Source organism: Oreochromis aureus, linkage group 20 (assembly GCF_013358895.1).
Source record: "Oreochromis aureus strain Israel breed Guangdong linkage group 20, ZZ_aureus, whole genome shotgun sequence".
Lineage (NCBI taxonomy): Eukaryota > Metazoa > Chordata > Actinopteri > Cichliformes > Cichlidae > Oreochromis > Oreochromis aureus.
In genome coordinates, this window is record NC_052961.1 from 2,930,903 (window position 1) to 2,945,233 (window position 14,331).

The following is a 14,331-nucleotide window of genomic DNA, read 5'->3' on the forward strand; positions in this document are numbered from 1 at the left end:
TGTCGAACACAGATTTCTACAAAAACAGTGAGGCTGAGTTTAGAAATTGGGCACCTGGACAACCAGACAATTGGAACAGCAAAGAACACTGCACTTTTTTACGTGACACTGGATTTTGGGATGATGCAAGTTGTGACAGTGTCCTTCACACACTCTGCTCTGATGTCAGAGGTGAGGATTTTAATTCATGCAGAACCCTAAAACAAAATTGTTCAAGTTCTAGACTCCCACCAGTTGTCCAGATAATGTTTTTGGATTTTACATTTAAATATGTCTTGTTCTCACTTCACTTTGGTCATTTCCCAGGACTGAATATGACATTTGTCTTCATCAACAATTCCATGACATGGATGGAGGCCCAGAGCTACTGCAGAGCTAATTATACAGACCTGGCCAGTGTGACAAACATGTCAGAGAACCAGAAGGCAAAGGAGTTGGTACCTGCAGGACAAAAGGTCTGGATCGGCCTTTTCAGAGACTCCTGGAAGTGGACGGATGGAAGTAACTCCTCATTTAGACACTGGAATACAAATGAACCCAATAATTATGTCAAAAATGAAACTTGTGTGGCAGCAAACTTTGGATCAGCTGGACGATGGGAGGACTGGAACTGTGACCGGATGACAGCATTTGTTTGCTACAGTGGTAAGTTCTGATTCATGTATCTTTTAGTTTTTGAATTTGGATGCAATTTTTTCAAATGGAGACAAGGATGCTCCCATCCACCTCTGGTCCTCACAGACTGCACTCTATTATGATGTTTTATATTACAAACAACATATGTTTTTATGACAAAGGTCAATACAGTTAGCTTAGCTTAATATAAGAAAGTAAAAACACAAGCGCTTTAGTACAGTGTTGTGAAACTTATGTTGCTTCATTTCTGACATAGCATATGCACCGTGTATTTACCCTGTGAACGGTCAGGGCAGCAACAACAAAGCGCTACTGTACTGAGCACATGTTACTTATTTACCTTTACAATTAAACCCGTACTTTTCTTCATTATTTACAAAGATCCTGCTTACAAGCAAGTGGTGAGGCTGAGAATGGAGAAAAACAACAATCAGGATCTGAATGACCCTGCAGTGATGGCAGCCATGCTGGAACAGGTAATTATACAACTTTTTTAAAAACACATTACAGACAGTCATGATCTCAGTGCAGGGATAAAACTAGTTCTGGCTCTCCAATGAGAGACATATCAGGATGCACTCACAAGTAATTAGTTTAAAGCAGCCGCATCTTTGGTCCCACTCACCTCTTTACTGCTTTTGCCCCTCAGTTTTATGTTCACCTGATACTGAGGGTTTTCGGGGGGAGGTGTGAATAAACACTGACTAGCAGTTGGTTGCTTATCCCACAACTGCCCTTCTGCTGGGTGCCGGGGGCCCTGTCTTTGGGTTGGGTTGGCTCTTCTTTTATTGCACATATTACACAGAACACATTTTTTCACAGTAATCCACTAAAGTAAACTAACTCAAAAAACAAAATGTCAGGAGATGGACCCGGAGGTCGAGGTACAAAAGTCCATCACAAAACAGTTCTGGAGGTCAACCCGGAGGTTGGCAGCGCAAAAGTCCATAATTATATAACTCCGGGGCTCGACCCATGGGCCGACAGCACAGAAATCCATGATAAGTCAGTTCGGGAGGCCTACTGCGGAGCCATCGGCGGTGAAGAAACAGTTGAGGAGTCCGGCTGCGTGGAAAACAGCGGCAACACCGTTCAGGAGGCCACCCATGACGGTGAAGATTATCAGCCGATGGCCTCAAAAGTGGCTGGCGACAGTGTGGTGCTGGACGTGGACGTGACTTGACTTGCCAGGCATGGGAGCCACGAATGGTGGAATTGCAGGTGACAGTGTAGCAGGGCCAGAAGAGGCGGAGACCTCTGGCTGCCACTGCCACAGCATCGTGGAGTCCGTCAGCTCCTGGGCTCGGAGTGTCTCTCTGGCCTGGACCAGACTGTGGACCAGCTCCGAAGCCAATGGGACCTGCAACAAATCTGGATTGCCTTGAAGAATAGCCTCCATGGTGCTTAATCCCACCAACTTCACCCATATGTCCGAGGCGCCATAAATGCGCCTCCACAGGCTCATGAGGCGAGCGACATCCCTCTCCCGAGCAGCATCCGATCCATATGGGTCCATATTGTGTCATGCCGGTGTGTTTGAGAAATGCCCAAATGCAGACACTCAGAGAGGAACTGCAGTCTTAAACAAAAGCAAGCTGTTTATTGTGGTGGGTAGACTTGAACATAAAACTCGAGCAAAGGGAAAACAGGAGCAACAATTAAACTGAAACCTAAATGGGAAAAACTAAAAAACTGTGAAAACTGTTACAAGACTGTAGAACTATGAATCAGCTATAATGAATGTGACGACTTTGATGATGACTATGAATACTATGACAAGACATGGAGGGAAAACAGACAACCTGACGCTGAAGAAAGGAAGACAGAGGACAGGAGGTGGGGTACCCCGGAATTAACTGGAGTAGATCGTGATCTGTGAGTGAGTAATTGAACAAACTGTAAGCGGCTAGAGAGATAATAGGTAAACCAGGTGAGTACTGTACCATTGATGCCAATAGATGCTATTTAGATTGGAGGGATCTGAACCATTCTTTTTCAGTACTGATGGGTTATTATTGCAGTTTTAAGAGAAGAAGGAACAGAACCAGATATAAGAAAGGAGTGTACGATATTAGCAATCAGTGGGGCAAAAGACAGGAATGAGACTTTAACAAGATTAGTCAGCAGTGGATCAAGTTTACACGATGATGACTTTAACATAGTAATTATGGAAGATAGCTGAGTTATTGTAGGAAGTTCAAATTTAGATAGAGAGGATGACAGTTGAGTAGGACAAAAAATGCAGATAGAACAACTGACCATATCACAGGACAGTGTTGGTGAAGATTCTCAATCTTGGTCCACAAAAAGTCCATAAATTTGTTGCAAACTGCAGCAGAGTGTGTATGTATGGCAAAGATATCTGAAGATTTAACAATATTGTGTAATGTAGAAAACAAAGTGCGAGTGTTTCCTTCAGCGGATTCAATAATAGAAGTGTAGTAGGCAGATTTAACATGATGAATAGCTTCTTTATAAGGTTGTATGTGACTGAGATACATGTCCTTATGAATAGCAAGTCCTGTTTTCCTGAAGCGATGTTCCAGGCGGTAGGGCTGTGCGATATGACCAAAATCTCATATCCCGATATAAGACATCTATCGTCCAATAACGATATAAATCACAAAAATTTTACATTTTCTGAAAATTCTGTGAATCTCGGGCAGCTCGACTGGCGTGAAGTGTTTCCAGCTGGGCGTCGTGTTCCTGGAGTCGAATGTTTAAACCGATGCATGATACTATACATTTTTAGACATAAGTTATAACGGCCGCCGTTTTCTTTGTGAGTATTTATTGCACGGCGTGCTGCAGGGAAAAGCCTGTTCTAACGTTTGAGTCTAAGGTTTATTTTTTAGCACCTGACGGCTCTTTTTTGCTTCTCATCTGTAAACACTCTGCATACTATTTCATGTGATTCAGTTTATTTTGAAAAGTCTCAACAGGATCTTGAGCTGTATTGTGAAAGGTTTATGTGGAAAATAAACAAGCGGACACGCGATGGTTTTACCGTTGTTGTTGCTAACGACAACGCATAAAAACAAGCGCTTGTCCGGCCGTAGTGTGGTTATATTAAATATAAGAGAAAGAGAGAACTTTAAAAAATTAATATAGCCACTACAGTGACCATCAAAACGATGAAAAATATTGCCGTAAACAGTTTATTTTACGACACCACGAAACAAACGATAGCGTAAAATGAAACGATAGACGTTTTTATATCGTTATATCAAACAGCCCTACCAGGCGGCGTCCAGTAGCTGTAAGTTGGCAAAGTTCAGAGGACTACCATGGGGCTGAGCGAGAGAAAGGAAGGGTTCGAGTTTTCTGGGGAGCCAAAGTATCTAAGAGGTTGATAAGTCCGTTGTTATAGTGAGATACCAGGTTGTCTATTGAAGCTGAGGCATCAATGGTAGGTAAATTATTTATGCCCCTAATATGTCTAAAAGTAATTGAGCAGTTTTGTTTATTTTTGTACAGTGGGAGACTAACACTGAATAAAACTAATTTATGGTCTGAAAAAGGCATGTCCAATACAGCACAGTTCTTTGGGGTGACACCAGAACAGCAAACAAGATCCAAAATATGTCCTTTGGAGTGTGTGGGAATGTCCATATATTGGTGAAAGGCAAAATTGTCGAGACAGGATATAAACTCTCTTGTGGCTGAATTTGATGTGCTGTCCATGTTGATGTTAAAATTGCCCAGCAGTAGCATATTTGGAGATAAGAGTAGGATTTCAGCGAGCAGCATGTTTCTGGTCCCACTCATACAAAGGGCCACAGACTGGATGTTGTTTTCTCCCTGGGCTTAAATATACATGATGTATGTGTGGAGGATGTCCATGTGAGTGACCATAGCTGCATATTTTTTTAATTTGTCATTTTACTTGGATCCTTCACCTCCTAAACTTATGATCCAAAGGTGGATTATAAACCAGGATGCTGCTAGAAGGTTCTCTGCCATGTTTGACCCTCGCATGGCTCATAATGACGTTGATTCAATTATTTTGTCTTTTTTTTTTCCAATCAATCTTTATTTATAAAGCACTTTTCATACAAAAAAAAACAAAACTGTAGCACAAAGTGCTTTTAACAATCAATGTAAATCTATTTTAGAAACAGTGGCACCTCTGAATCAAAGTGTTCATTCTTCACATTTCTGTCCCTGGATAAATGAAAATATTCAAAATTTTAGGAGATATCGTTGCAAATTAGATCGTTTATGGAAGACTTCCAAGCTTGAGGTTCATAGGGTACATCTCAAGGAATCAATTTTCTCACTTAACGACATGATAAAAAATGCCAGAACTGAATATTTTGCTAATTTAATAGCTTCAAAAAAGAACAATCCCAAAGTGTTGTTTGATACAATTAAGAATATTGTCTCTCCTGATATTCCTCATGTACCATGTACTAAATCTGACTGTAATTAATTTTTGAACTTTTCTGTTAATAAGGTCACTGCCATCAGGTCTAATATTTCTCCATCATCCTCCCAGTATCACACTGACACTTTGCTTACTTCTGATACCTGCTCCTCTTTTACTCCTGTTACCTTACAGGACATCAGTGCTCTGCTTGGTCATATGAAACTGACTTCAAGCCACCTTGATGTACTTCCTCCTTCATTTTTTATTAGTGTGTTTGCTCTATAAACATGTATCCTCTCTCTCTCTGTCACTCTTGGGGAGGTACTTCAAGTCCTTGAAGCGAGGAACCAAAGCTATGTAAAGCGTGTGTTCTCAATGATATTAACAGGTCTGCAGTTTGTTGCAATCCACTTGGCAATTCTGTCAGTCAATATGTCCGAGGAAGACTTACTGAGTCCCCGATGCTCTGTGAGTGGTTTGTCGCAAGCTGGGTGACGCATTAGCCAAAGTCCGAGCAGCATACCCGACTAACGTATGCTTTGCGTCAATGTGATATTAAAGCTAGAAGTGCTTTGGTGAAAAGAAAACTCCCACAATGTGCATAATACTTAATGTCGGTCGACTGTTTTAATACTCAAATTTCCCATCGAGAGGGCCAATGTGCGTTTATTATCTTCCAAATTGAGTTGATTGGTTCAGCTGCCCGTCACCAGATCAACTGCCTATTTGCGCATGTGCGAGGGTAACTCTACTTGGACAAACTGCCTGAAATGCGTTGACAGAAACATTTCAGGGATTTTGAGTCATTCTGGACTCCAGATGCGTTAATAGGGTTAAAAATTGTAATCTGGTTGACTGTGATGGCGGATTAATTTGCGTTAGGGTTTAATTTTGACAGCACTAATTAAATGACAATTTCCTCCAGTTAAATACACATAAAACAGAAACTTTGATTATTGCTCCTGATCACATGCTCTCAGAAATTCAGCAGCATATCAGCTTTTTAGACCCTTCATTTCAGTCGAGTTGAGAAAATTAGGTGTTATATTTGACAGTTCAATGTCTCTTGAGAAACACTCTAAACAACTGGCACAGAACTGTTTTTATCATTTAAGAAACATTTCTAAACTCAGACTACTGGTGTCAAACACAGAACTTGAGATGATGATTCATGCTTTTGTCTCTTCTCGTTTGGATTATTGTAACTGTCTTTTTACTTGTCTCAACAAATCAGCTCTGGATCGCCTTCAGACTGTACAGAATGCTCCGGTAAGACTTTTAACTGGCACAAACAAGAGGTCACACATTGCTCCAGTTGTGGCTTCTCTTCATTGGCTGCCAGTAAATTTTAGGGTTCATTTTAAAATTTTAGTTGCAACTTTTAGAGCTCTGCATGGTGAAGCTCCCCAGTACATCTCTGACCTGTTGAAACCTCGTGCTTCATCCCGAGCACTTGGGTCTTTAGATCAGAGGTCACTGTTGGTTCCACGTACTAGGTTCAAAATACGTGGGGATCAGGCTTTTCAGGCACCTAGGCTGTCTGCCGTTGTCTTTACGCTGTGCAGACTCCACTCACTCACTTAAAAAGCAGCTGAAGACATTTTTAGACAAACAAGCTTTTAAATAATTTTTTCACTGGTTTATATTATTTTATATGTATTTCTGGTTTTATTGTGAAGCACTTTGTGATTTTTATCTGTGAAATGTGCTATGTAAATAAATTTTACTTACTTACTTACTTTAAGGTCCATGTCTGATGTCAGTGTTTCTAGTTTTGCTTGTCTCGTCCTGCCTAATTACGACCAGCTGTGTTCGCCTTCTGTGTCTCATTCCCCTCGTTATCCCTCTGTGTATTTAAGCCCTGTGTTCCTCTTTGTCAGTGTCGCGATCTCCCTCATACATGTCTGTGTGTTCTCTGTCTGCCAAGTTTAGGTTGTGCTGCATATTTAAGATTAGTTTTTCTCGTCTCCAGCATTAAAGCTGCCATTTTGACTTTAAGTTTTGCTCCTGTGTTGAGTCTGCATTTTGGGTCCTTTCCTGCCTCCCTGCACACAGACCATGATATCTAGAGAACCCTTCCTAGGGAGGCATGGAAAAGAAATTGGGTGGCAAAATCAAAGCCTTCTTTAAAAAGACATGCAGGTGTTACATATGGTTAAAATGATTCAAATGCAGTCAGTATACATGTTTCATATAAATAGTCTTTAATGTAATTATTTTCTGTAGCCCATATAATTAAACATTTCAGTTACATAAAACATGAATTTTGATTTGATGTACTGTATAGCTTGTATAATAAATATGTAGCCCAATAAGTATAAAATCCAGAAAGCTACACAACATGGGGTGTGTTGGGTTGTTTTGTTAGAAATAATCAAATTGTAAAATACTTTAACACAATGTCAGAAATCTGTGCTGTCATGAACAAAAACTTAAACCTAATATTTCATGATTTGTTGGAATAATCCTGAGGTCCAACATATAATTAACCATTTTTTCAAAGACTTTTATTTTTATTTTATCATTTGTATTTCACGTCTCAAATTTTTTTTTTTTTTGTTGTTGTTGTTGTTGCCTGGTTGTCATTCTTTTGTTGTTGCTCAACCTCACGTTGAATTATTTTAATTTTATTATTTTAAATTATTATTATTATTATTATTATTATTATTATTATTATTATTATTATTATTATTATTATTATTATTATTTTTATTATTATTATTTTTATTATTTTTTTTAAACTGTTAAAAACCGTAGACATGTTTAGTAAATGCTTTTTATAACTTCAAATGCAAATATAAATTGTATATTTTGAAAAGTTATCCACAAATTTTGTAAACTAAACCGAAGCAGTAGCTGCATGCGCTCTGGTGAAATGGCCTGACAAGGTACGTACTGACATGGTCAAGGGGAACCTCCATTAAGGGTAATGGGCGCAAAGGCACCTTCGGGACGGCCGGTGGTCCAGATTAACTGGCGTTGGTCGAACAGATGTGGGGTAGACTTGCGTTTCAGGAGCCGCTCCCGACAAACCAGCAAATAAACACCAAATATTTCATCTGTGACATTTGTGAGGTTACCCCAAACACACTACGTCAGTCTTGCTGCTGTTGAACAGCGAAATGTTTAAAAATGTCACGAGTTTACCTGCCGATATTCTCCTGCACGAGGCGATCGCAAAAACGGCAAACAATTAACACCACGCCGATGCTGTTCACAGGACAGCAAGAGTAAAGGATCAGAATCTTGTCTTCGTTATTGTTCCCCTCGTACTTGTTGTTAGTCTGATTTCAGCGTTTTCGCTTCACAACTAAAGCGTGCAGTTTACTTTGTGTGCACTCAAATGGAGTCGAGTCAACTAGCGCCACCTGTGGCCAGGTGCCATAGCCTACAGCCAGATTTACTTGTGACACACATCTGCACCTGCTTCGATGACCACATTGAGTAGAGGCTGAGTGGCTGCACTTCCACTTGTGCATTCAAATCTACCCACAAACACATTGAAAGATGCAATGTCGATTGTCAAGAATAAAACCAGTCATTAAGCAAAGACAACAGGGATCATTTTCTGTTTATTCAGTATGCACAACATTTGTAGTCGCCATCTGCACAGGGGAAGTCCACGCACACTGTGTGGTGGTACTACTTTCCAGAGAAGGTGCATTAAATCTGCAAGAAAAATGAGATTGTCACAGTCATTCATCTAAAGTCAGGATGTTGAGTGAAGCGACTAAACATGTTTAAATGTGTCGATACTGCAGATGTCTGTGCAAAAGTCTTTTCTGTGGGTCACTCGATGTTTTCATGCATCCTTTAGGTGCTCCAGTGTCTTTAAAGTGCAAACGCATGCAGGTTAGCTGAACTATAATTTTTCTGCTGGTGCATCAAAGTGACATGTCACCCAGTGATGTTGAAGTAACCCATTCAGAGTGCTTCAGGCTTAAGTATTGATTTGGTTATCTTACCCACTCATCGGTTTCTGCACCACAGCTTCTCTCACCACAGGCACGGCATAGCTGGGAAAGGTCATCTGAAAATATGTCACTATGAGGATATACACATGAATATTTTAAATGGAGACCCAAATGCCACTTCTTGGGTATACCTGAGTTTTGGAACAGAGAGAGAGCTATGTCCAGTCTGAGCACGCAACCCCCTCCTCGTAAACAGGGTAGCATATTGTTGTCCCCGATAGGATTTGTTCTGCAAGCTGACCATTTTCTATTAATTAGAATCTGTTTATTCAGGCACAATACACCATGAGCATTTTACCTACACTGTAAAATGTAATTCTAGATGTTTGTTATTTCAACATATTATTCTATATCAGTTTGACGATAGATGACTGAAGTTGTTGTTATAACATAGAATTACAAGTTAAAAACGTCCCAATTACACCAAAAAAAAGCTAACTTGAAAACTCATGTCCAGCTAAATCAGCAACTTATGTGAACTTGACAATGTGGGTAAGTTGAGCACAGCAGGATTCAAAACTGCCTCACGTGACTGCTACCGAGGTGCATCATGGGGAATTGGCGGTTAACGACATGCTCACTTTACTTGGACGTTTTCTAATGGTCTTCTTTGGAATATGCTTTCAAGGTGAGTAACATTGGTTATAACTATAAGGAAAGAGAGCTACAAAGTTGGAACATGTTTTGAATTTATGGCATGATGTGTGTTTTCTCTTTTACCGAAATGTTTGCTTTAGCTAATGTAACTTTAGCCGACAAGGTCCAGCTTGTGTCATGACCAAACTTGACCTAATAAACTGACACATGGCCTTTTTTTTTATGGGTTTAATGTGGCGCTGAGCAAATCACAAGTATTGTGCCGCTAGCTTTAAGGTTGTGCACTCAACCACTGTTGCGATATTAGCAAGCTAACTCAGCTAATTAATAAAGCTTATTTCATATTGTCTCTGTACTTGTAAATTTCTTTCAAGTTCACAGGCTGTTGTATTTTGGTGGAAGTTCATTTTGGCAATATTTCCAATAACTGACTGGGTTCAAAAGAACTTTTGGCAGGACTCCGATGCTTGTTGTCATCTGTTTACCCCTATGTAATCACTTAAGTTGTTATTAACTGCTGCATGCTAAGCTGCAAGAGTGCACTGAGGACTGAGACAAAATATGGTCTGCAAACCAGCATTATATTAGTTTTTATCAGATAGTCCTCCAGTGTGTTTATTTTTGCTTTAATTCTATTGTGCAGTTATTTGTTACCCTGAAATGCTTTATGCTTAACAACAGCTCACTATTTTGACTTATTTTTGAACTCTTGTGATCAGTATGACTAGATTGTGTGAGTTTCCATACTAAAAGAGCTGTAGTGATAAAATAATTGGCATCAGAGACACTGATTTTTAGCGTGGTATACTGCAGAAGTTTTTTTTTTTTTTTTTTAATTTACCTTTTAATTAAACTGCATTCTCTGTATTGTAACAAAACTAACATTGTTTATATGTCAGAAAATTAGCAAACATGAATAAATGGCGAAAACAATATAATTATAACATATATTTTATTTTACTTATTTTAGGTCTGTGAAGCCAAACTTGATGCTGGGGATTTATTTTTGTCAGTGGAGTCAAATGGTAAGTTACAATTTGTGCATTTTGTCATACTGGAAACACCACAGATTATATTGTAACTTAATAGCTCTGTAGAACAAATGATATAAAGATTGTAGTGTCAGGGTACTTCTTAAGAAGTAATATGGCACTATTGATGATCACATGCAGGTGGCATAAACTAAATATTCAGATGTGCTACCAACAAATGATTCATTAACAAAAGCAATGGAGCAGACTGTTTAGGTTCTTGTGGTTGTAATAACATCCATAACTGCAAGTTTGTCATTAATTTATTTTCACAGGTCTAGATGATTACATCTGTCTTTGTCATTTAAATGAGGTGGACTTGCAAACTTTAAGCTCTTTTGGGTAAATTGCTGTCCACTACATATACACAGAATGTGCACAGTATTTCAGATCTAAAAGGGAGTATGTAATGGACTTGCTGGCTTTAATGTAAAAAGCCTGTTGTATAACTTTAATGAGGCAGTTGGACTAAAACAGTATTGCTCATCAAGGTAAACATCTGAGGAATAAGGAAATTGTTACTTGTCCTTTTACTCAGTGTTCTTTTAATCGCACGTTTACTAAAGTTTTACATCACATAAGTCATTTTCACAATCATTCTACTTTAAAAGATTTCGAGACAGAGCTTATTGTTCTCTGAACTTCCTTGTTCGCTGAACGGCAGGTAAAGTGCATCTTTTTGTTTGTTTGCTTTTGTGTGTTTGTGTTTTCTCTAATGGGCCTCAGATGACTGTTTGCTTAAATTTGGGTCTCAAAGAATCTTTTTTTTCATTCTGCCTGTACTCTCCACCCCTCTGCTTCTATTGCTCAGGTTGAAGCAGAATTTGCCCGTCTTACATCTGTTGACCTGAAAGGGTTCCTTTTGCTGTGCTTGACCATTATGGAGAGGTTCGTGGAGCTGTACAAAATCAAGAGCGGCATAGGAGGGCTAACTAGGCTCATAAAATGCTTCAATGATGATGTAAGTGTTCAACTGCGAAATCTAATCCTTTGTTTAAGTTTTAGGTTATCCAGTTCAACTGATGAACTCATTGAAAGAAAGCTGATAAGTAAAGTCTGTCATCATATTTCACAACTGGACATTTAGTGTGGTAACTTTACAGAATCTATGTATATTGGTGGTAGGTTGGATATCATATTCTACTTGAATGTCCTGATAAGCCTGATTCAAAATCTCCAATGATAATCATATATTGATGGAATTATGCATCAAAAAGCTGTGAATTTGGAGCTGTCTACATGCTTCATAAACACTGTTTAAAAAGTGTTTTGTTTTCTTTTTGACTTCTTTGACCAGAGCCCTACACAAAGGAAGAGGACAGAGGACCTCATTTTCTAAAGGAAGATCCTCACACACTTTCAAGACTGTGAAGGTTAGCATTGTTTCTTTTAGTAAATTTAATAATGACAGCACCACAGTGGATTTTAAATGAAACATGTGGCATCTATGAAACAATAGATGCCACATGATAACATGTGTACTTTTTTCCTCACCAAATGTATTATTACAAGGTCTTTGACACTGGATTTGGTCTGGGTTTCAGAGAAACTAACTGGCAAGCTAGCATTGATATTATTAGTGTCTTGTGTTTATTCATGTCTTCACCAGGGTCTTTGACATTTCGCTGCTGTACTGTTCACTTCAGCTTTCGTTTGATTTCTCACATTGTATATTGTAATGGCAGAGATATTAGGATATTTAAGGGCCTGGGTGGCTGCTACAGCTGTGGGGGCAATACTTTGGTGAAATGTCCTGGACCCTGGAAAAGAGACTGTGTAGACTGGGTAAGCAATTAAAGGTTACTGGCCGAGAGTCATTGGGCAGCTGGGTAAAGGTGGATGTTGATATTCAGTGCCAATTATGCAACCTGTTCAGCCATGTCTATATGCTCTTTTTTCATGCTGTTAATATAGGGGGAAAAATAAACTTTAATCAATAAACTGATTAAAGAAGCATTGTCTATGGAGCCATAATCTGATCCTGTAGTGTAGCTGCAGTTTGCACATTTCATGTATTCTCAGCCAGATTTGGTTTAGAGCACAGCCAATATTTAGCATAAGTAGATTTAAATTCACACACTGGTGATGGCAAGCTACATTGTAGCCACAGCCGCCCTGGGGCGCACTGACAGAGACGAGGCTGCCGGACACTGGCACCACCGGGCCCTCTGACCACCACCAGTAGGCAACGGGTGAAGTGTCTTGCCCAAGGACACAACGACTGAAACTGTCGGAGCCGGGGCTCGAACCGGCAACCTTCCGATTATAAGACAAACTGTCAACTCTTGAGTCACGATTCAGTCATCCACCCATGTGTGTGAATGACTGAATGTAAAGCGCTATACAAATACAGGCCATTTACCATTTAAATTGAAAATTTTGTTTGAATTCTGCAATTGAAGACATGCTCAGTTATTTATGAACATGGTCTTTGTTTAAAGCAAGAAATGGATTTGTAACATGGGGTGCATATCTCATTCTGAAAAAACTTTAACAACTAATAAGTGTTACCCAAAGCCAATCACCATCATCCAAAAGCATCAGTATGGCTCTTCTTTGGAAAGACATGAATTGTTAAGCACAAGGGATATTGTGTAATTGTAATTGTGTAATTTTTTTTTTTTTTTTTTTTTTGTCTTTGAACCCTTTTATAGCCGACAGGTATTGAAGACACGTTTTCTAAGAGGATGAAAGTTGGCATTGCGATGGTGAAAGAAGAAGACATCATCGATGTGTTGGTTGTCCTTGAGGCGGCAGTAATCCTGTCTAATCTGAGGAATGTCTCAAGTGCCATTTCCATGCTGATGGGCCTTCTTTTTGCCCTCAACATAGACTATCCAAAGGAACTTAAGGACATCTTTGAAGTCATTCAGAACATCCTAATGAACATTGGTGGAAGGCAATGCATCTCACTAGTGCATGGTCTAAGAAACAGACTCTTGCAGAAAGCCATGCAGAACTGTAATTGTATGCTCACAGCATACAATTGCCTTAGTGTTAAGGACAGTTTTTATTTACTGTTTGTTTTTTTATTCTTGCAAGTTCTCATTCTCACTTTTGTATGTCACTAAATGACTACACTTTACATTCCAGATTAGACAATTACTCATTTGTTCATGGTTTAAGAAACTTCTGTGAACAACAATATAATGGTGGACTTTGCAGATGCTTATCTCATGCAAGTCAGTAGTTTTTCCTTTGTTTTGCAATTGAGCAGACTCAAACTGATGTTTCTGAAATATCCATCTTATCAAATGTTTCAGAAGCATGCACTCATTTTCAGAGATATTGGTTCTGTGGAATTTGTTGCAATTGTAAACAAAGACAAATACAAGAGTTTGATGTCTTAGTAGTTATAAACTGATCTTTACTGTCACTTATCAAAGGTTTTGTACTATTTTAATATTTCAAGTTTTATGCTAACAGGTGTGACTGAGCACAATGAAGTTTAAAATTTTGCAAATGTAAAGAATAACTTTTCTAAAATAGCAAGTGTCCCGTTTATACATTACATTAATGCAGACTTTATGTTGTTACTTCACAAGAATCACTACTGCTCCGAGAGTATTGGTCAGAATTTAATCTTCACCCAAACTGGGCTCAAGACCAAGTTCAAATTTATTTATGAGTTTTGATGGATTGTGAGCCTGATGAGCTACGTCACTGATTTTTCTGTTTCTCAGATGACTAAGATGGCACAATAAATGGTGAATGTTGGGTGCTC

The 14,331-nt window shown here is 39.0% G+C and overlaps 1 protein-coding gene across 1 annotated transcript in view; it reads left to right on the forward strand.

The window, feature by feature from the left end:
* The first annotated feature begins 338 nt into the window (after positions 1-338).
* The window catches only part of LOC116328401 (C-type lectin lectoxin-Phi1-like), a 34,935-nt gene continuing 20,942 nt past the window's right edge, over positions 339-14,331 (forward strand). The window contains exons 1-2 of the mRNA XM_039604057.1: positions 339-645; positions 1,018-1,112. Of these exons, the coding sequence (XP_039459991.1) occupies positions 342-645; positions 1,018-1,112 (399 nt within the window). The 5' untranslated portion in view covers positions 339-341. The remainder of the gene's footprint in view (positions 646-1,017; positions 1,113-14,331) is intronic.